This window comes from Seriola aureovittata, chromosome 16, assembly GCF_021018895.1.
Source record: "Seriola aureovittata isolate HTS-2021-v1 ecotype China chromosome 16, ASM2101889v1, whole genome shotgun sequence".
Taxonomy (NCBI): Eukaryota; Metazoa; Chordata; class Actinopteri; order Carangiformes; family Carangidae; genus Seriola; species Seriola aureovittata.
In genome coordinates this window covers 15,659,847-15,681,733 of record NC_079379.1, presented here as the reverse complement: position 1 = coordinate 15,681,733, position 21,887 = coordinate 15,659,847, and the positions used below count along the sequence as shown (strand labels likewise).

The 21,887-nt window shown below is 40.9% G+C and overlaps 1 protein-coding gene and 1 long non-coding RNA gene across 3 annotated transcripts; one reads left to right on the top strand and one right to left on the bottom strand.

Annotated features, from left to right (window-relative positions):
• Positions 1-251: 251 nt before the first annotated feature.
• poc1bl (POC1 centriolar protein homolog B (Chlamydomonas), like) lies at positions 252-17,801 on the bottom strand. Of its 2 annotated transcripts, none has more exons than XM_056399801.1 (12): positions 17,709-17,801; positions 17,208-17,353; positions 13,609-14,060; positions 10,451-10,620; positions 8,513-8,702; positions 8,156-8,341; positions 7,947-8,064; positions 6,012-6,188; positions 4,515-4,646; positions 3,546-3,656; positions 2,173-2,325; positions 252-1,995 (listed from the first exon to the last, which is right to left on the bottom strand). In XM_056399801.1, exons 3-12 carry the CDS (start codon positions 13,992-13,994, stop codon positions 1,864-1,866), a joined length of 1,755 nt encoding a protein of 584 aa, XP_056255776.1. In that variant the 5' UTR covers positions 13,995-14,060; positions 17,208-17,353; positions 17,709-17,801; the 3' UTR covers positions 252-1,863. The 2 variants fall into 2 exon arrangements, with proteins under 2 accessions (XP_056255776.1, XP_056255775.1); XM_056399800.1 differs by having other exon boundaries at positions 17,208-17,445; positions 17,709-17,793.
• LOC130184044 (uncharacterized) lies at positions 17,799-21,512 on the top strand. Its single transcript, XR_008829918.1, has 3 exons — positions 17,799-17,939; positions 19,050-19,170; positions 19,629-21,512. It is a non-coding gene; the product is annotated as an uncharacterized LOC130184044 (long non-coding RNA).
• The last annotated feature ends 375 nt before the right edge of the window (positions 21,513-21,887 follow it).

The following is a 21,887-nucleotide window of genomic DNA, read 5'->3' as shown; positions in this document are numbered from 1 at the left end:
TTATTTGCTTTCCTGCCAGTAGGTGGTGCCAAATGACTGTGAAAGCTGTAATACATTGTCTGAATCTTTTTATACAGTCTATGGTCTAAAGGAAATAGGGAGTGAGGATCCCGCCTGTAAAAGCTTTTCAGTAAATGCCACAGTCCTAAGTAAATTAAAAAATTTGTTTCATGTCGTAGCTCAAGCATTGACAGTTGTACAATATGCTGAGTGTCTACAGATGACAGCAAAAAGAAGATGACAAATGTGCATTTGTGGTTAGTTTTTTTTATTCTTTCAATCATCCCAACACATATAATCTTATTTTGAGTCATCCATCCCATTTCAATCACCCTCTTCTTCATATCAAGTAATCACCATCATCATCACCATCATCCCTTTTGCATTATCAGTAGTTTGAGGTGCTTTACATTAGCACTGCCCCCCCCCCCCGGGTCCCTTATTTCAAACATTATTTACAAAGGTAACACATAACAGGAGCCATCTTATATGTTTATCTACTGTATCTCTTATTCGTGAATTCAAAGGACCACAGAGACCAAACGTTGCTCAGTGATAAAGCAGTCTTCGGCAAATACAGCTGCTATTCAACAAACATTTCAACAACAGTTACACCACATCTCTTTGTCCTTACATCCCAGTAGAAACACAGATGGGGTCTTCAGTGGAAAAAAAACAAAACAGGAGTGTTTTTGATGCCGTTTCAAGTACAGTTTACACACAGGAGTCTTGACAAAACATTCTGGCACAGCCAAGTTGAAAGATTAAATTAAACAGGCGCTCCCTTTAAGGCTTTTTGTGACTAAATAAAATCAAGTGCATCAAGCCAGTGTTATTTTAGATATCCACACTTAAAATGTTCTAAATACATTTGACATCCACTGGCACATTTCATTTCGGCACAAACGTGTTCTTCTTAGGATGACAACCTTTCAAAGGCACATTGACGTAGGAGTTTAAAGGGCATTCTTAATTTTACAATACAGGGAAGAATAGATGACAACATTCCTGTCAACTCACTAAGCCCTCTGGGGCAAATTGCACTTAGTGCATGCTTCTGCTTCAAGTCTTGTTCAGGCAGCAGTCTACCATGAAACTGGCTCCACAGGCAAGAGATAGAATTGACGGGCAGTTCTGTATGACCACAGTGCTCTCTCCCTGTTCCCCTCTCACATGATGGAGCATGTTAGGATATAGCTGGTTTGGGGCTTAATGCTGCTGACCTTAAATTCCTGGCATGTCTTCTTTGAGCAGCCCATCTTTAAATTGGTTATTTTTTTCAACAACTAACGAAATAAGCATGATGATTGATACAATGAACAATAATAATTAATATTAATTTCACATTAAGGTAATATTCGGTAGTGCAGCATGATTTTTGCATCTAGTCTTCAAGGAAATGCTTTGTCTTTAATCTATTTGAAAGGCACTTCTTCATGTGCTGGAGAGTCAAACCAGTTTCACTGCTCTCATGTTGTTGCAAGAACAATGGCAACAATGACAGTTAAGGTGTGGACTCTGTTTTGGTTGCAGAGGCACTTGGATGAAAGCAACACGAAAGTAAAAGTCTCAAGTTCAGCTGGTCTTCCTTAAAAAACCTCATCTTCAAATTCTCATTCACTCCAGCACCATCTGCACGTACGCAGTCATTCTCATGGGCATAAAAGCACTGAAATGGGTGAATCATTGGCTTAAAGTGACTTTTCACCGCCTTTTATTTGCTCGTCATTCCCATTCAAATGGAGTGCAGACTTGGAGAGAGCCAGAGAATTGGGAGTAGCGGAGAAGACATCCACTGTAGTAATTGCACTATGGTCAAAGAAGGTCACTTTAGGTTTCCTGCTACTTTTTCTCTTCCTCCTCCTACCACTCGAACTTCCACTGCTGGGTTTTGTCTCCTGGATTGCAGCGCCTCATCTGGGTGTCTGTGCGGCCCTCTGGTGTGCGGTAGGCTGTCACACACATGTCTGCATGAGGGTGGTAGATGGTCCCGTCCTGAAATGGTTTGAGGGGGAAATGTAGATTAGGGCCAGGATGAGAAATGTGTGAAATTGTGAGTGAAATGTGTGAAATTTAGTCATGCGGTGTAACATATGTGCAAATGAGTTCACTTGGCTTCATGCTTGAGTGAGAGTCAGAGTGTTTGTGCGTGTACAAGAGTGCTCCCCTTACCTTTCTGAACTCCCAGATGATACTGGGAGACTTGAGCTCCCCATCACGAGGACAGTGCCTCATCCCGATGGAGGTCTGACCCTCGAGCACTTCAGCACACAGCTCTGTCACAGAGTTGAAACGGATCTCCCTCTGAGATGTGTATTCAAAGTACTGGAAGTGAATAAAAAAACTGGTTATGTGGTCATTTGCAACATGGAGAAAAGCATTTTGGAAAAGCAACCCAACTGGAAAAGCAGCAGTGACTAAGAGATTAAAACATTTCTCTACTTCCTTTCCAGGTGTGTCGGTACATCTTTCTTTCCTCCCTTAAAATCTCTTTCAAAAGCTTTTCAATAAGCACAATAGTACATGTTGGCATGTTTTTTCTACTAGGATTACAGAAGGTTTTTCTCTTGTTCTACTGTGGGGTCAGTTGCCGGCTAGTTTCGTGGCGTGTCTGCAAGTGTGTCAAGGGATCTCATCAGTAAAGATGGGGCCGTGGCCCTCTCAATCAAGCAGACATAACACACCCCCCCCCGGTGTCATTTCAACATCCTGGCCAATTGGGACAAAAGATGCAACAATCCCTGGGCTACCCGTTAAACGGAGGGTCAGGTAATCAATCTTCATACTTCCCCATCCTGCTCTTCACATCTCATACATCTTTCAGGTGCACTGGGGCCTATAATGGTTGTTACTAATAAAAGACTCACTTGGGGCCCCTGTGTCTGGCTTCAAACTTATTTACCCAGGCTGTGCCATTCATTCTGCTTGCGAGGCTCATGTATCTTTTAAATGGAACGTGGTTCTTATGTGGGCCAGGGACGGGGGAGCAGGAGGGAGGTGGTAAAGGGCCCTAAGGTTTTTGTTTCAGCAGGGAGCCATTCAAACATTGATTTTCAGTCACACATGGTGCTTTTTGTGACTGGGGACACCTGATGCGGTGCATCAGCGGGGTAATCAGAGTATCGAGCAGGTTGGAGATTCGCAGAAAGGAGCTTTGCCTACTGCCTGCCTCCCAACATTAAATATACATCCTCACAGGCAAATAATCCGCTGCTCGCTAAACCATCCATCACTGCAGCTGTCAGGCGTTCAGTTTAAAAGTACATGTGATTCGATTGCTCGATATGTTTGGGTATATTTTGGACGTAATACCAAACTGAGTTTTTCTTTTCATTACATTTGAGTCTGGATATACCAGCAGAGAGCAATTTTGTGGTGTGAATCAACTGTGGCAGCTCATTTTAGGGGTTAGCAGAAAGCGCTGACATTTTAAGATAAATCTCCCATTGGGCCAAGAGAGGTCGTAAGATTGTGACAAGAGAGAATACGTGCATGAGAGAGATGGAGAGAGATGGATTAAACGAGGTGTGAAATGCTTAGTGTACCTGGTTGCCTCCCTGGCCATGGCAGCCAAACAGAGAGAGGTGGGCACCTGTAGGACTGTGCTCCGGAGCGTTGTAATCCAGACACTCTGAATGTATCCCTGAGCTACGCACCTGGGAAGAGGAGAGAAATAAATATAAATGAAAATTCAAATGCTGTGCTACACTGACTGCTGTAAGAGGTTTGTCTGGGTTGGTTTTATCCGAACAGGCAGGTCAGACTGTAAGGTCACATACACAACAGCACCCTGAGGCTAGTAGATTAGGTCTCCTGATTAAATGAGTCTCCAAGACATCACCTCGAAACAAAACAGACTTTTGCCTGCTGTTTTCTTATTTTCCACACCAACACACACCTATTAAGCAATCAATATGAAACAGATGACCAGTGTTTTTTCTTTTACTTTCTCCTGCTTTCATATCAAAATGCCAATATTTCTACCTGTGAAAAAATGCCATATTTTGAGGCTATGCCATTGTGTGTCTGTACTGTAGGCATGCATTCAATTTTTAGACAAAAACAACATTCCAGATTTTTGTACAACGCCCCGCAATGTGAAACAAGTGGCAGCACGGCAAGGTGGTGGATTTTTGGATGTACAGGCCAAAGAAATCTTTCGGGGCTTTTTCTTTTTTGTTAAGACATCAGGTGTCTGGATCATAATGATCTTGAGCTCAGTCCAAATGGGTTTCAAAGCCTTTGTTTGTCTTCATCCAGCCTTCTCACTTTCACCAGGATTTTCCCCCATCACGCCCCGCCTGACAACCAGATTCAGACTCAAAATAGATGGAATTAAGGAAGAAAGACTGCAATGTCATCTCTGTGAGTGCTTAGAATCTAGGAGCATATCAGCTCAGAATCTTTGATCAGTAAGTAAGAGTAAATAAAGAGTAAGAGAGCAACTAAAACACAGATGCTGCAGTTTGATCATAATAAATAATGGAATTCAGATAAAGACGGCAGACACTCACAGCACCATGCCAGCCCGACCTGTCCTCAGGTACATGTAGGTCAGGGTAGATGTTCTTCAGGTACCAGTCAAAGCTGTTGCACTTTAGCCTCTCCCTCAGCAGCAGCCGCTCTGAGATATCCCCATAGGTTTCCTGTAAAAATAAGCGCACAACATATGAGCCATCTTCCCCATGTTGTCACTTCATCTCCAGGTTTTACCTTTGTTCATTACATACATGTTGTTCTTTTGCAGCACATGATACATTTTCTAATGCATCTGAAGCATCTAAAACAAAACAGCCACACCACAAAACTAAATATCTTAATGATCTTATTAGCTTACATCCTGGGTATAACTGCTAATCCTACACATGTAACTCCACAACCTGGCAGCACCAGGAAATCCTACTTACCTGTTTGTATTGGTCACACCTACAGTATAAACTATGTTACATAGCTGTGTTTGCTGAAGTGGGGAACTCCACCTTAAGCAACTCATTCACCCACCTTACACCTTTGTACTTCCTGATAGTAAAATATAAATACAGACACACCAAACTGTTTCAGTCACAAACTTTCCTAGATCAGAATAACGTGAAACCGTTGCTGGGATAAACAGTGGGAATGTAGTTTCTCATAATAAACAAATAAATAAATATTATTTTAATCTTTTTTTTAATAATTTGTGTAAACTGTTAATACAGTTAAACCATTTCACAATAAACCTCCAAATCCAGGATGTAGAAATTCATTAAAAATGAATGCTATGAGTTCTTGTGAAAAACCTGGTTAGAATAATTAATCTGGGTGGTACAGTGAAGTGGCTCCTTAAATATCTAAACACTGTAAAAAAAAACAAAAAACAACAACAACAAAAAAAAACACATATCAAAATTATATGCTTAACTAAAGGCACTTAATGAAAAGGATGTATGTATTAGTCCAAATGAATACTACTGTAGTCTGTTAACACGTACTATGATAACAGTGTAATAGATTTGCAGCTGGTGATCTGGCCTGGCGGTGCTGTGTTCAATCTCCCCCTGACCAGGTAATTTATTGTTTGATCAAAGATCCCTGACATTAATAATGTACTTTTTTCAGATAGGTGAAACTGAGATACATGAATTTTTGATGGTGCCCAATACTCAGAACCTGAGAGGCACAGCACACGTACCACACACACATCTGCCTATTTGACCTAGTCACACAGGCAGTGTTTCATCATATGTTGACACCTAGACAGGTGAATCATATCATATGAAACATCTAAATCTAACATCAAAGGTAAGCGACTCCTCATAGCATATTAACGTGGTGCTGCTAGGTGGGACATGGCATCAGTGCAGGGCTTCGGTTTAGCTCTGGTTGAATGGAAAACAAGCATGTAACAGGCCAAGACCGAGCTCAGTGCCTGGTGAGTGTCTGTCCAAACATGATTCTAAGGTTAGCATCACAGCAACATGTCTGGCTAAACAAAAACAAAACTTGCTTCCTTTCATCTGTAAGTGTCCCACCTTTCTGGCTGGAGGATTCCTGTTGTAGAAGTGTTGTTTATATGAGTCCATCCAAACCTCTGCAGCTCGTACAGTATTCTGGAGGAAGTTGGGTCGAGCATAAGGGGCCTTTTTAGGGAACACATGGCCCACATGAGAGCAGGGGTGAATCTCCAGGCTGCCCCCACACTGCCACACCTGAGGGGGTTAAACACATAACATACCATGAATAAGATGTTTATAATCTCATGATACTCCTTTTTATACTTTTGTGTAATACAAATGCTACACTTTTGTGGTTAAATAATCCCCCAAAGCAAGTTTACCTGATCCCTGTGTGTATTTATTCTTAAACATTATGATAGAGCAGTGCTTCTCAACATTCAAGCCCCCCTTCAGATGCTGAAAAAAGTTCAGCCCCACCCCACATTTTTTCTCAATCATTAACAATGATAGAGGAAGCAACTAATAAAATAGGATCCATGTTGAATTTTAGTGAAACAAAGGTCAGCACGATGCCATCAGCAACATAAATGATATTCATCCAACTTAATTTCACTCCATATTTTTCCCCTGCTCATCCACTACCCCCCTGCAGTGGCTCTATGCCCCCCCACCAGGGGGGTTTGCCCACCATTTTGAGAACCACTGTGATAGAGAATCAAATGTTTATCATTAGCCTGCTACATTGTCAACTCTACGCCATGTGCCACAACAACTGGTGAACTTAAGCACTTAATTGCTGGTATTTATGACTGTGTCTGTAATGTTTGACCTACCTGCCAATAAACTAGTAGATCATTTGTAAATTGCAAATGGTAACTTTTTCAAATTGGGAAACAAGAGATCGGTCCTTGGGTACAAACTAAATTATACTTTTATACTATTTTTGTTCACACCTATATAAGCTTAAATCCTTTCTTGAAGGAAGATACAAACCTTAATTCAAATAAAATGATAATATCTGCTAAAAATCCTCTCTGTATGACAAACAAAGTTTGTGCTCTTTCCCCTTCAACCTAACCGTGAAAATCACCCTGTTTCTCGCAAATCGACTGCATCTGAATGCGGCTGATTTATTGTATCAATTTGCATTGTATAATTGCTTGATCTTTCACCATGGAAAAACAAAAAGAAAGAAGCAAATACCCTTAAAGGATGAAAGGTTGTTGCAAGTTATTTCTAAATACTTGGCTGAGCTGTGTTCCAATTACACAAGGCAAAATCATTATCATATATCCACAGCCAAACAGCCAGTACATGACAGTTGCTTCCATCTTAATTCACCAGGCATTTTACTCCCCACCATTTATTTCTAGCACTCCAAAAGCAGACTTGAAACCAATTCACTAAACATAAATTATTTATGGAAAAAGTCCCAGTGAGAGGCATTTTTATTTCCACATGCATAACACATCACTCGTGGGAACAGCCCATTCGTCTTCACACTGCAACCACGTACACACTATAAATCATGCACACACCATCTACATTGCCTACCTTTGCATGCTCCTGCTGCAAACTCACACATAGCCTAAAATCTGTGGCAATTTGATTGACGCAAACAAGTGAAAAGCGACACCAATGTCACAACAAGGTATCATCTAATATCGGGGTGCAGTTTCAGATGCCATGGCTGACTGTGATCTGACACTGACACGTGTCTCTCTCACACTAACTACCCACTGACTGTTGGATCAGTCAGCTGTTAGACGGATGAATCAAATGATTAGGAGCATACACTATGAACAGAGGTGCTTCATGTCTACATTTTATCACGGTAAAAAAACCCAAAAAAACCCAAAAAAAACCAAGCTGAGTCAATGGATGCTCCGTCTGTGAGTAAGAGATTCTGGTAGATTTTTAGTTAGTCACTCTTTCCTAACATTTTTAAAACCAGACTCTGGTCTCATATTGCTAAGTGGATAAGTGCTCTGTGTCCCTAACTGAACTCACCCTGAAGGAGAGCTCCAGGTTTTCTCCTCCCCACACCTCCATACCCATGTCATATGTGCCCAGGTACTCAAAGTAGGCCTTGCTCACAGCAAATAATCCACCTGCCATTGTAGGAGATCTGGAAGAAATGGACGGAAAATAAGGTCATATGTCAACCTGACAAAGTGATCTTCAATGTGAGTAGACCTTGTGAAGCATTAAATAGTCACCTGATGGGCTCATGGCGAGACCTGCGCCTCTTGCGTTCCACTTCAGGGACTGAGTGCCACTGAAAGGTGAGTCTCCAGTCAAATCCTCCTATCATTGGCTCATCTGTTTGCATGTAAAACTCAAAAGTGTTCCAGTCAATGGTGTCGATCACAGGGCACACAATGGTACTGGCATTCTCACCAATCCTAAACACAAAGCATGGCCAGTATCAAGCAAAAAGCAGGGAGACAAAAGACAAAAATATGAAATTGTGCTTCAGTATTTTGTGTTGCGTTCCATTTTATATTCATGGTGAGTTTGTACAGCTTCAAGACTAAGTTCCTGGTGTTCTTACTCATCTAATTTGTTCAACCCACCTTTCCAGCAGAGGCTCAATCCAGCCAGGGACGCACTCACAGTGGCAGTCAAGAAATGTCAGCACGTCGCCCGTAGCATAGGTGGCGCCAATGAGACGTGCCCGGACCAGCCCTTCTCTTTTGTTGGTCCGGATGAGCCGCACACGTTCCAGATTACTGATGTAGTCAGCTAGTTGGGATTTCAGGTAGCCTAGTTTTCATAACACACACAGACATAATCATCAAATATTGTCTGCTTTCAAATCAAGCAGACACAGAGTAAAACTAGCATTTATCTGGATTTGTGTCTCTGGTCGCATTATGAATAGAATATTCAACTTCTACTCCAGCTGTTATAGTCTCCACCAACTCCTATATATACGACTCTTTAGTTAGCTAGATGCCCACATTTGTTCACCAACTTGTCGCTAACTTTATCCCTCTGCCACTGATGCTGGGCAGGTAGCCTGCAATGATTCATCAGAGCTTTTTTGCTGGTACCGGCTGCCCGCCGGGGTTTGAGAACTGTGGCTCAGACAAATCAAACCAACTCAACCAAAGTTAATTAGAAGGCTGCAAAACCACAACAATTAGCATAAAGGGTCTCAAAGACTACACAGTTGAGTGAAAGTGATTTCTTTTTTTATCAAACATGAGCTTGATTTAATTCAATGCCAATATCTAAAATATGGATTAATGCAGGTTTAACCACTTGCTCACATTAAAACCTTTGCTGATGAATGAATTCCTACTTATAAATTTGTTTAACAGTTACCTAAACTACAATGTCAGAGGAGCCACATAAACACACCTTTTATGGGCTGAGCACAATTGAAGTCAAAACAAGGCTTGGTATGCTAGACCCTGTTCAACCAGCTTGGAAACATGAGAGAACGCTGTCAGTCCTCCAGTCGCTGTCTGTCCATGGTAACCGTTCTGGTTCGGGAGTGGCATTTCTAGCATTCCATTTGGTCAGGGTGGTCAGAGGAGAGGAAATGATGTCATGGCAGCTCAGTGCTCACTGAAGTCACCGTTATGGTGTAATGTCTCCGATACACACAGACTAGACGAGCTGGGACCAAATACTAATTCCATTAAGACAGACAGACATCAAGCTACTCGAGATCCAGTTTCTGAAATGAAGTAGTATCATTCTCAGAATTAACACATGGTCTGCAGAAATCAGCTGACATTCCATTTGCTGATGAAAACTGTGAGAGGCAGTTGAACGATCAGAAAAAGCTAGTAAGTTGACCTTTGAGTTGAGACTTTAGTCACACATACTGTTTCCCGAGGTCAAGAATGATGTTCCTTACTTAAGTTCAAACTTTTAACATAAAGATGCTGACACTGTACAGCAACATTTAGGACTCAATAATACTATGGAATTTAAATAAATGATGTCCTAGAAATATCAGGTTGCTATATAAGCAAAACCTCAAATTCATATAGACACACACACACTGAGAGTGACTCAAGGAGAGGCTGGACCAGACAGGCAACTAATTTGCAATTGCTTTGCCAAGAACTTCTCATTTCTAATAATAATTGTTGCCTTCTTACCAAAACCCATGTATTTTCATAACCTTTAAAGTTAGTTACAGAGGCAATCATTTCCAGTATAGCATGCAGTAACCCCAAGCTTTACTCCTTATTTGTGACTGATTTATTTGTGAGGATGTTTTCCTGATTGCTTTCAGAATGCATCCAGAGGCATTATCTATTCACTGCACCATAGATAGCATCTTTTGTCTATATATAGCAGAGTCCTTACTCGTTCCCTTGTACGCTGTCAAAGTGACAAAATCAAAGCACAACTGAGGTTTGGTTTGTTCACTTTACTAAACTAGGCTGAGTCCGCTTTGTTTCTGAGCTTGAAAGACTTTGTTTTCTGTCAGTTTTATTTTTACAGACCAAAAAATAACACATTGGTTTATCTATTAATGTTGAGTGTCAGACCTCGGTCACTGTAGTCATCGATGAGAATGATCTCTTTCAACAGGATGGCAGGCGTAGTCTCCAGCACACTGTGAATAGTCCTCAGCAGGGTGGACCAGGCCTCGTTGTAGAAGGCTATGATCACAGAAGTGGTGGGTAAACGCCTGTAGTCAAACTTCTTACTTCGGCATCTGAAGTATGTTTGTGTGTGTGGGTGGGTGGGGTGGAGGGAGAGACAGGGTTGACATAAGCAATAGTACACATATAGGGTACATATTTATTAAAAAAATAAATAACAACAACAAAACATGGCCCCCTAAATGGACTTGAAGACTATCAAAGACTATTTCTGCATATGGCCAGAGTGACTTCAGTAACTATTGTGGCAAGAGGAAATGGCTGGTCTTAATCCAGATGGCAGTTATTAAAACAATAAAGAACTGTAGAAGTACGGATGGGGGTAGGGAGGGTATCACATCAATGAGCAACATACCACAGCAGTGCTCTGTGAGAGACCACAGAAACTTGGGCAAACATAGACAAAAATAGCAGAACAGAGGGGACAGGAAAACCGGACGAAAATGAATGAATATTTAAGTGAGAAACTGGAAACTAGCAGCTTTATGGAATGAGAACAAAATCAGGCATGGGAAGAGAGAAAAAGAGAGGGAGCAAACATTTTTTGTGTGAGCTGTACTTTTGTGACTCAGTGTGTACAACACTGTGAGAGTGTTACCATTGGCACCGGCTGAATGACTTCTGGTAATTTTGTTACCAAAGGCTCAACCCACAACTATGACACGGTTGGAAGTTTGTTAGGATTAGAACAACTACATTATGCCCTAGTATTAGTCACGACCAATCAAATCAGCTAGTTTCCTTTCCTCAGAAGCATTGTGCTTACTGTGCTACAGCAGTTTCATGACAGAGAGAGCAGTCCAAAGTGAATCTGCCACAAGACCTGCTCCCAAGAGGAAACTGATGTAATTATGGAGTAGCTGCAGAACTCCAACAAGCGCATACACAACACCTTGAAGTAAATTAGCTTGGAAGGACATAACACATAACAATATAGTTGCTAGGCATAACATAACAGAGACACTAGTGCACCTGGGACAGTCTGACAATAGGAAAGGGCATTCAACATCCATTGACTAACAATGATGCAATCCACAAATCTCACTCCATGTATAACAGCCCATAATAACAGAGCGTTAGTTCGTTATCGGATGAAAGCCATTCACAGCACAACTGCCTGTGTAGGCAGAAGAAATATGATGTCTCTTAATAAAACTGGCCAACATATTATCCACACAACAAGTCTTAAGCAAGTGAATAAGATCTGTTCATTCAAAAATAGCACAGAGCACCACTGTGTCTTGTGTCATACACATGCATCATGGTATGAGCAGACAAACAATGAAGGACATGAGATCCCTAAAGGGGCAATATGCAAGTTTTCTCTGCCGTTGAAAGTGGTCTTTGGGGGGTGGTGGTGGTGGTGGTGGTGATAAGTGTCACTTAACATGAGCTTCAACCATCACTGCATTTACAAGACAAGGCATTAGAATACTCTGATCAATGCTACTTCTTCATCCTCTCATGTTTTGCTGAGGGCAGACTGGATGCTACAGTGACTCACTATCGCAAAGTAGTATTACAAGATGGAGCAGCCAGCTGGTTAGTGTGTTAACTTCAGTAGAAGAAAAGAAGTGAGCTCAAATTTATGTTGCTTTCCACCGCTGGAGACAGCTCTTGCTGAGTAAAGGAATTAAGTTTGATGCTGAACTCGCAATGTTTCTTCTACACTGTTAAGTAAACAGCTTTTAATGCTAACATTGACTATGTAGCAATAGCAAAACGACATACAGCACCTTTAGCACCAAAAGTTAAACACCACCTCATCCCTGCTAACACATTCCTCACTGTGTCTCCATTACCACTTTATGTCAGGTTCACAGCCAGTCACTAAAACGCCAACAGGATGCAGGCAGGGGGAAAAAAATTTGAACTTGTCAAGAATGTCACTGTGCAACTGCAAAGGCCCATCATGCTCTGTCACATGGTGACAGTCTGTACAGGAAGGTGAGTCTGTTTTAAAATCACTGAAGACTATACAGCTGGAGCCCTATAATGATATCTCTTGTGTGACTGTTATCTTTGAATAAGCACAAGGTTTAACTTTTAACCATGTGGGCAGACTCCTTCGCCCAGCGAGGAGATCAAAGCATCTTATCAGTCTATCTCTAGATATGCAGTCATATCACTGAAAATATTTTACTCCATTTTCACCTTGGCGACCTATGAGATTCATTTCTCTGTGCTAGTAGTTTGAGACAATTTATCATGGCATGTTTAATGCCAGTAATCTCTAAAGGTTATACTCAAATGTAATCTTGAATCCACTGCTTAAAAGAATCTATGCTTCACTGGTAGCCTCCAGGGCATATAAAACAAACACATGGTCTTTACACAGTCAAATGATGGTTCTCACCACACTGATGGATACCACATCTGGGTTTCATTAGGATGGTAGCCAGTAAGAGATAATAAAAAAAATACTAATAGAAAACGTCATATTCTGTTTTTCATCACAAGCTGAGCTGTGGACAACAACTCTGGATGGAATAAATCCGTTCAGGGAGAGAGCTGCTTACACCAGCTTCAGTTCAGCTTCAGTAAGCCCTGCAATGCATCATGAGAGCCTTCATCTTTGTTTCTAACTGTCAGTGGAAAACTGATTCCAGTAAAGAGCTCAACTTAATCTCTATTGAGTAATTTATCCCAGACACAGCTGCAGCACAGCTATCAGCTCCATGCAGTGTCCGAGGCCAGAGATACATATATGTTTTGGCTAGAACCTCAAAGAAAATAGCAAGCAATAAGAACTAGTGATTTGTTGAGAAACAATTTTAGGCAATCGGCTGTCATAGCCCATTAGTCAGTGAGTGACAAATGGGTCTTTCTCTTTTTTTTTTTTTCTTGGCATTTCTGCTTTATTTCTATAGCAACAGTAGAGGTATACAGTAAAGTCAGGGCAGAGAAAGAGAGAGGCAATGACATGCAGCACAGACTCAAACCCAGGCTGCTGTGGTAAGGAAACATGATACACCCTCTACCAGGTGAGCTACCGGGGCAGCTAATCATTCTTTTTTAGGATGCCTTTTTACTTTACTCACTCATTCATCCTGTGGTCCTGGATATGCCGATGGAGGGAAATTTTGTCACTGACATAGATATTGATAGCGTAGCGCTCCACAGAGTCCTGCTCCTGTTTCTTTTCTTCAGGACTCAGGGTAAGGTGTGTGGCCCGACCCCACTCCCCCGGCGCATTGTTGTCTGGTGCTGGCTTAATGTAGAGAGCCCTAGCAAGCTGCCCATTAGCCCCGCTCTCGTCTATGGAGAGCTGTCTCGCCTGAAGATCATGCTCTTCATCCTCCTCCTCACCAGAGGAAGCGGAAGGGAAAGAGGAGCGTTCTAACAAAAGGTAGCCCAGCCACAGTACCCAGATCAGGAAGCCAGCCTTGGCCAGCACGCCTAGTTTTCGAGAGCAACGCCCCCTCATGATGGAAAGCCCCAGGGAGGCACCGTGACAGCCTGAGCCTCGGGGTGCCCTACGGGACACAAGCCTCTGGAAAAAAAGAAAGAGATGTAGGATTAAACAAAAAAATTATTATTAACATTTCTATATTGCATGTTGGAGCCATACAGCAGAGAGGGGCGCACAAGTGTATAACCCATCCATGGCACCAAGTAAGTACCAGTGACAAGACATCTACAACAGCTCTCTTAATCAGAGCTCTCCCCATTAGAATGATGTTTAAATAAAGTAATCTGCATTCGCAATTAGGAGAGGTTATTCACCTAAACACTAATACAAGAAGAAAGTCTTGGACTCTAAATTCACAAGTGCCCTGAGGAGAGACAGCTCCAATAGACCAGACCACTGGTAATCAGCACTGACATCATAAATATAATCACATGCCCAGGCCTGCATTAAGATGCTCATTAAATTCAAATTGCAAAGATGGAAGAAGCTAAATTACAGCTTACAGTACAGTAATGTGCTGAATAAATTGAGTCTGTGATGCACTCCAATGAGAGTCGTGTTAACCTGATGAACTTCATTGCAACGGTGCAGTTTTAGTCACCCCGCATCACAGCAGATCTTAAATAAGTGCTACTGCGAGGCTGCACATTTTTACATGTCATGTGAGGTTTCTAATCAGCCAATTCATGCTTGTTCATGTGAGCATCATTACCAAGAAAACCTTTGAGGGCTTAAGTCTTGTGTGCAAGAGCTCATATCAGATGCTTTTCCCCCCAAAAAAGTAATAGTTTTAGCTACAGCTGAAATCTCTTCTGGAATAATCTGACTCCATCAATCACATTCAATCACATCAGTCAGGTTTTTGCAATCTTATCAACATATAATGCCACAATGGAATTTATTAATTTTGTGTTAAGATACTCACAACCTGTTATGTAGCATGACAAGCTCATGCACAACAACAACAACAACAACAACCCTTTTGTTTAGATTTAGATTAAGAATCAGGCCTTTATGAAGGGTTCCTCATTTTAAGATTTCCATTCTCTTCCACTGAGCCAAAAATACATCGTGCCCAAAAACCTTGGTGGAATATTTGTATGAGGATAGATCCCTTTTTTGCTGACGTAAAAATAGGATTAGCCTAGGTTCGTAGATACATGAAGAAAGCAATTTAGACATTCATGTCTGACAGATCAGCTTAGCATGCCAGGATTTGAAAGAGGGTTGTGGTGAAAACAGAGCACTTAGCTGTGTTGACACTGAACTGGATGTAATCACATAATTGTGTAGCATTAATATTAGAGCACAGTGCCGTTTACAGTAGTGCCAGCCACTGCCAGACAGATTTAGCAGCAATACTGATGCGCAGACACACACACACACACACACAACACACACACACACACACACACACACACACACACACACACACACACACACAGAGGCAGTCCTTCTCCTTCCTCACACTAGAGCCCAATAATGGCTATTATTTCCTGATTCTGCAAAAAAAACTGTTTTGGGAACAATTTGACTTTGCTGCTGAGAAAATGTGGTAAAATAAACCTGCATGAGCGTGGTGTGTGAGAGCCAACGGTTCCATGCTACTAAGTCAGAGGGGACTCAATTTCCACTTTGAGTCCTTCAAGGCAGCACCGCAGCCCTTTCACTTCAGTCTGGGTCCTGGCCAGAAGACTAGGGAGTCCTGAGGTTACAAAATGGAGACGCCTGCAGACAAAACCCCCTTTTATTGACTGTCCATCACACCTTCCACTCTCTCTGAATCTGATAGCCTTACTGGTGAGCTGTTTGGAACGAGCAAGAGGGCACAGAGGGCTGAGATGCAGCTTAAATCCTGCCCCATTTTTTGGCTAAGCGGGAATAAAACAAAAAAAGAAGTAGGTGACGGATAACATTTGCATTTGCTTCCCATGCTGCAATCTGTGGTGCATGTTTCACCCCATCACCTTAACAAGACTTTAAAGAGAGAGAGCGATGAAAAAGATAGCTCATACATACAATACTACAGTTATGCAGAGGAAACAAACTAAGCTTGATGTTTAAGTCACTTGATTCTCAGATGTAAGCACTGAGGATAACTGTGTGGCACAGGAGAAAGACCAGTTGGTCTCCATGGTTAGCCTGGAATGAACTGTCTGCATTGCATACAATGCACGGCTCATTTCCTCATTAGCCAGTCAAATAAAAGGACAAACAGTTGTAACTTGTGTAATATACAGCAAGCACAGGTGGAACAGGTTACAAAGCAACTTCCGCCCTCTATAACAATTGGCCCTTTTCAGTGTGTAAAAATCCCACAAGACAGGATCAGTGATTCCTCTCTACAATACAAACAGTTCTTTGCGGATTACTATCTATGTATACAAAACTGACAGCAACTGTTTTAAAGGAGCCAGGCTGCGATAACTGATGACAGGCTTAATTTAAAAGTTGGCTAGAGACTTGAACAGCACTATAAAACAGAAAGCTTTGAGAAATGCTGATTCTCGTCTCTCGCGTCACTTCAACAGAGAAGATGCCAAAAAAGGCTTCACTTAAAAGCAAAAGTAAAACCGACTATCTTCTATATTTATACTGAGTGAAATGTCAGTCTATGGCTCTGTACGGTCTGTCTATTGATATTACTTTTATCTTGAGGAAATCATCTTTTCGGCTGTTTTATCGGATTTATAGGGAAAGAGGATTCAAATGTACTTGAAGGCAAATAAGAGATTGAGGAGACAAGTGTAGTGGGTCTCTGTCACGGGTCTGACTGCCGTCAAAACACAAAGTTCAGCAACAGGTCTACTCATCTGTCAAAATAAATCATTGTTAGGATCATAATTTGTCCAATAGCCAGCAGAGAAGGTGAAATCTTAAACTGATCTCTCAGTGATCATCGCATTAAATTTGCAGGTTAACAGCAATGACTCAGGAAAATAATAACAATTCTCAACTTTCAAAAAAAGTCAGCGACAAACGACCAGAAGTAGCTAAACAGTGACCTTTGTTAATTTTTCTGTGGTTGCTTCGTTGTCAAATCATCGCGACGAATGACTTATTTTACTGGTAAACAAGCGAGGGAGTCGGAAATGCAAATTAAGTCATCGACAACGCTAACATGAAAACTATACTTAGAACATAACGTAACGTTGCGTGACAGTTACAAAAGCACATTTCTCACTAAAAAACGAAGAGTTTAGGTTGTTTCTGTGGAAAATAATTTACCTTCAGAGAAAGTTACATGTCTCGGACTTTCTTCGAGGTTGCTATGGCCGTTGTTTGTCCGCCTGTCTGCGGTCGTCTTCCAGTTAAACCTCTGGCTTGCAGATGTCAGCATACCCACATCCTCTCCTCCACGTTGGGCTTCTGACCTGCGTTAAGGCAACCACCAAAACCGAACAGATTCCGGTACAACCTTCCGTAATAAAAGCACGACTGGGGCTCTCTAAACGTTTGATGGACGCTACAAGGTAGTACAACGACACAGAACAAATTAAAACCTCAATATACAATGAGTAATTATTATTAATTATAAGCATTTTGGGGTATGAAAAACCTTTATATAGAAAAAATATCTCCGTCCTCGGTAACTTTTTCGTTGAAAAATACGCATAATTATTAATTCAGCCAAATTATTATTTCTGGTCTAAAGTGCACCGTTTATATTAGCTTAATATTTCATCCCACTGTTTGTCATAAAAGAAAGAGAAGTAAAAAAATACTTACTTGTAACGTATTTCCGGTTTTGTTAGGGAAACTCTCCAGTTAGCTTGACGCAGCACTCTATGCTAGCCTGCTAGCTGTAATCTGTCTCTCCCAAGATATGCGTTTGGCTATAATATCATTGATCCTGTAGCTGGTTTCAATGGTTCGTTCAATCAGTGGGTGCTCTGCGCCCAATGACGAAGCTTAACTTGACTTTCAAAGTGAAGCGGTGGAACCTGAAAACTTACAGACGTGAGTTTTTGATAAGTTTAAAGTGAACAGCACTGCAATAATACAGACTTAAGTACATGAGTCTACTTGAAAACCAGCATCTTAGTCTCGTTTGATTTAAAAATTGTCGTTTCAAAGCAAGTGTGTCTCATTGTGTGCCCAAGTTTATCCTTTTATTGTCAGAGGTTTCTATGAAGTCTATAAAAAGACAATTGTATTAAATTATGGAGCAACTTAAACATACTGCCTCTTCTGTAGTATATTTATGAGCTGACAACTTGGGCTGAGTGACCTTTCATCTGTTTAAGTGACACACTACGCCCTGGAAGCACGTGACTTGTCAACATTTCTGATAAAATACAACATAATACTTGTACAATTAACACCAAAGTTTAAAAACAAACGTGTATATATATATATATATATATATATATATATATATATATATGTGTGTGTGTGTGTGTGTGTGTGTGTCATATGAGCTGATATTGCAACACATAAAAAAATACAACTCAGTAGGTACAATTATAAAGATTGTGCCCACAGGTGATTAATTTTTACAGATCTGTCATCAAGATCAAAAGCTTTAAATATAGATTTAACTTTATTCAATAGCTGCATTTATGTGATCCATCAGACAAATTAGGCAGGAGACATTTGTTTTTTGAGACTAGAGAGGTTTTGGATGAAGCATGTTTGGATGAGATTTGGATTTTTAAGCTTTCAGAATTAATGATTTGTGGAGTGTGGTTATATCATGCAGCTTTATTTGAGCTTTGGGTAGTTTTGACAAAATTTAAAGCCACAAAATGTCTTAAATCCTGTCTTGAAGCTGAAAGGATCTATTCGTTTCCACTGCATGAATGGACAATGTGACACACACACACACACACACACACACACACACACACACACACACACACACACACAAACAGGCCTTCCTTCTGTGTGTTTAGTTTGTTTTCCCATAGTCTCTAGGTCCTGATCAGGCCGGACCACACTTGCCTAGAGTATACATGTGCTAGTGCAGCCTGTTGTTAGGCAGGCACCTGCACCACTTGGTAACTTGCCAATGTCTTTTATTCCTCCCTCTCTTTCCTTCTCCTTGCCTCCTCCTTTTCTTCTCCCCAGTCGAAACCAATTGACACCTCTCTCTGTGAGGCTGATGTGCTCTCATCCGGAACCGAAAAGGGACCCGTTTCCGTGATAGGGATCTGGGGCTTTCACAGCTACAAGGACAGCTCTTGTACAGGTCTTGCATTTCAACCTTTCCCAGTTCAAACTATTCATTAGTTTACAGACACAATAAATTCTTCATTCCTAAATTAGCAGCATAACCCATTTAATCAATTGAGGATTAAGCAGTGTTTTATTTTTCCCATCATGAGGGAAGAGCAGATTTACTTGTGCATTAAAAACAACGTGTTTTCTACTAACCTATATGTGGATTTTTGTTAAAGCCCACCTCAGGACTCCCTAGTCCTCACAATAAAGCTTTATCCTAATAACTTGTGCAAAAAAAGTCACCCAATTCTTAAGAGGTTTTATTGAAATCCAGAGTAATTCCAGTGTGTTTGGCTCTTTTAAATAGCTCTGTAGAGGCCCTTGATTTGTTGAGACTTAGCCTTTCACTGTCCTTTACGATAATCTGCATTTGGACTCAGCTCAGCAGCTGCAGGGCTCATGATTGAGATCTCTCTCATTTGACAGATTTGAAGAAGATGGGTCAAGCAGATTTGAAGAACACCATCAGTCAGTTTTTGACCTGGTGCCATAGGCAGCAGGATCAGATGAAACAGTTCAAGTAAAGTACGCCATCTAGTGACTGCATAAAATACATCCAATTTAATTACACTTCACATAGGTGTAATGGCCTTCCACTTCAATGGAAATAACAATTAAACCCAAATTGCCTGCAAAATTCTCTTTTCCTCTTAAAATCCTCTCTACTCTCTTACAATATAAGATGACAAATGAAATACTAAAGATAGACTTTTAGTAAACAATAGCACAGTAATGTAATCTATCTGGATGAAGGGTTCATATCTTGAGCTGAAAAATGCATGTAACTTTGCAAGATTCTGCTTTCTGTTTCCCACTAATGAATAGCCATTTATTTGAGCAAGTCATTTAACCTCTAAAATTAGACGCATAGAGCTGGCATACATGCTGAGTTTGTCAACAGACTAATAAGCTGCAAGATCTACACAACAGTGATGTAAGGAATGTGTCGCCGGGCCTTTTACTTCTCTACAGCTCAACAATTCAATTACAGCTCTATTCACATGTGAACTGACTTAACTGTTGGGCCAATGATTTCATTAGCTGGGTGTCCTTTGTGCTTAATGTTCATTTAGTCTGTTCATGCAATAAATCATAGTGAATAGAGGTCACATTGTGGGACCAGGCTCCTTTAATTTAATGGAGATGGATTCTGGCCCACACTCTCCCTTAGCTTATTAGCTCCCCTTAGAGCAGAAGACACAATGACCTTCAACCATAGGGACTGAGCATGGTTATCAATTAGTGATTCTGATAGTGAAGGGTAGGCCTCTTTTATGACCTTGGTCACGATATGAGTGAATGGCCTGTTATTACACAGAGCAGTCAGATCTGACTTGGTGTGTGCCTAAACTGATGGGTTTGAGCATCCATCAGCGATGCATCATTATGCCCACAGTGCTGGTTAATATTTTATATTTTATGCCTCTGAGAGGTTGGCACGTCTGCAGTCTGTTTTGGAAGTGGGTGTGTACCTGAGTTGTTTAGACTGAGACATAAGGGGAGATAGAGAGAGACAGTGACAAAGAAAATAGTTCTAGACAAACAATCAAGAAAAAAAGCACATTTGATCGTTATGGCCAAAAGGACATGAGGGATAAAGGACAATGTAAAAAAATATCCATTCTACTTAGATTCTGAGGTCAACCTGACACTTTTCACCTTGTAAGGAGGGTTGTGCACAGTGTGTTGAACAGTCAGAGATAGGACAGTTGGCACTACGCTCTTGATTCTGTGCCAGAGACTGCTGCTGTGTACGTTTGTGTGAGACATCTCAATCAATCTGAGCTCATGGTGCTTTATGTGAGATGGTGAGTTTTTGGATTATGTTGTATTTACAGTGTTTGGCTGAAGATTAAAGATCACTTAAAGCCTTTAAAAGTGTAGTTTCAATTTTTAGTTATTTCTTTAAACAACTTTCATGACTAAGCAACAGTCAAAATTTAAGCTCATAAAATAACACTATAAGGAATAATTTATTAAATATTTAACACAAACTCAGCTATTCTGCTTCATCTGGACTGTGTGGGTGTGGTTTGATCAGATTTGATTGACAGCAGCTGAGCCAAATAACTAAGATAAAACAGCTTAGACAGAAATCTCTCAATAACCAAAATGAATCTAAATTTGGCAAAACATTTTGTGTTCATGTAGCATATCATGGCTCATGGTAGGAATCAGATCATCAAAATATGTTTTCAGGGCCTTTAAATAATTTGATTTGGTAATTTTATGTTTTTTCTAGGAGATTGAATAATGAAGAAAAGGGTCATTGTGGCGAGGATTGTTATATTTGTGAAGTATTTCTCACTACAGTTTTGCAAGCACTGTTACAAAGTTGAGGCATACTGGGATGTTAGCAGCAGACATTGTAAGCGCTGTTTATTTCTGTCAAGTATCTGTTGGTTCGTTGCAACTTGAGATCACTGTTCTTCATAGTTGCTGTGGCTGTTTGGAGTCATGTTAATTGTCACATGACATATCACAGGGCCGTTTGACAGATCCTCTGTGGCTTACTAATTCTGCTTATTGGGGTCTCAGTTCTGTGGCAGCGTTTGGAAAGCACATTTCTTCACTGAAGACATTGTGACGAATCGCAGCAAGTGTAAATGATAAAATTAATTATGACTGAATTCCATTTCGGTTCCTGGAGTCAGCGTTAACGTTATTAGCAACACCTGTGCTTTT

Excerpts from the sequence above, each read along its gene's own strand:
- poc1bl (XM_056399801.1), bottom strand. The coding sequence starts at position 13,994 with ATGAGGGGGCGTTGCTCTCGAAAACTAGGCGTGCTGGCCAAGGCTGGC. Across the intron at positions 8,703-10,450 it reads CGATGACTACAGTGACCGAG|GCTACCTGAAATCCCAACTA; the intron begins GTCTGACACTCA and ends TATGAAAACTAG. Across the intron at positions 2,326-3,545 it reads ATGGCCAGGGAGGCAACCAG|TACTTTGAATACACATCTCA; the intron begins GTACACTAAGCA and ends ATTCACTTCCAG.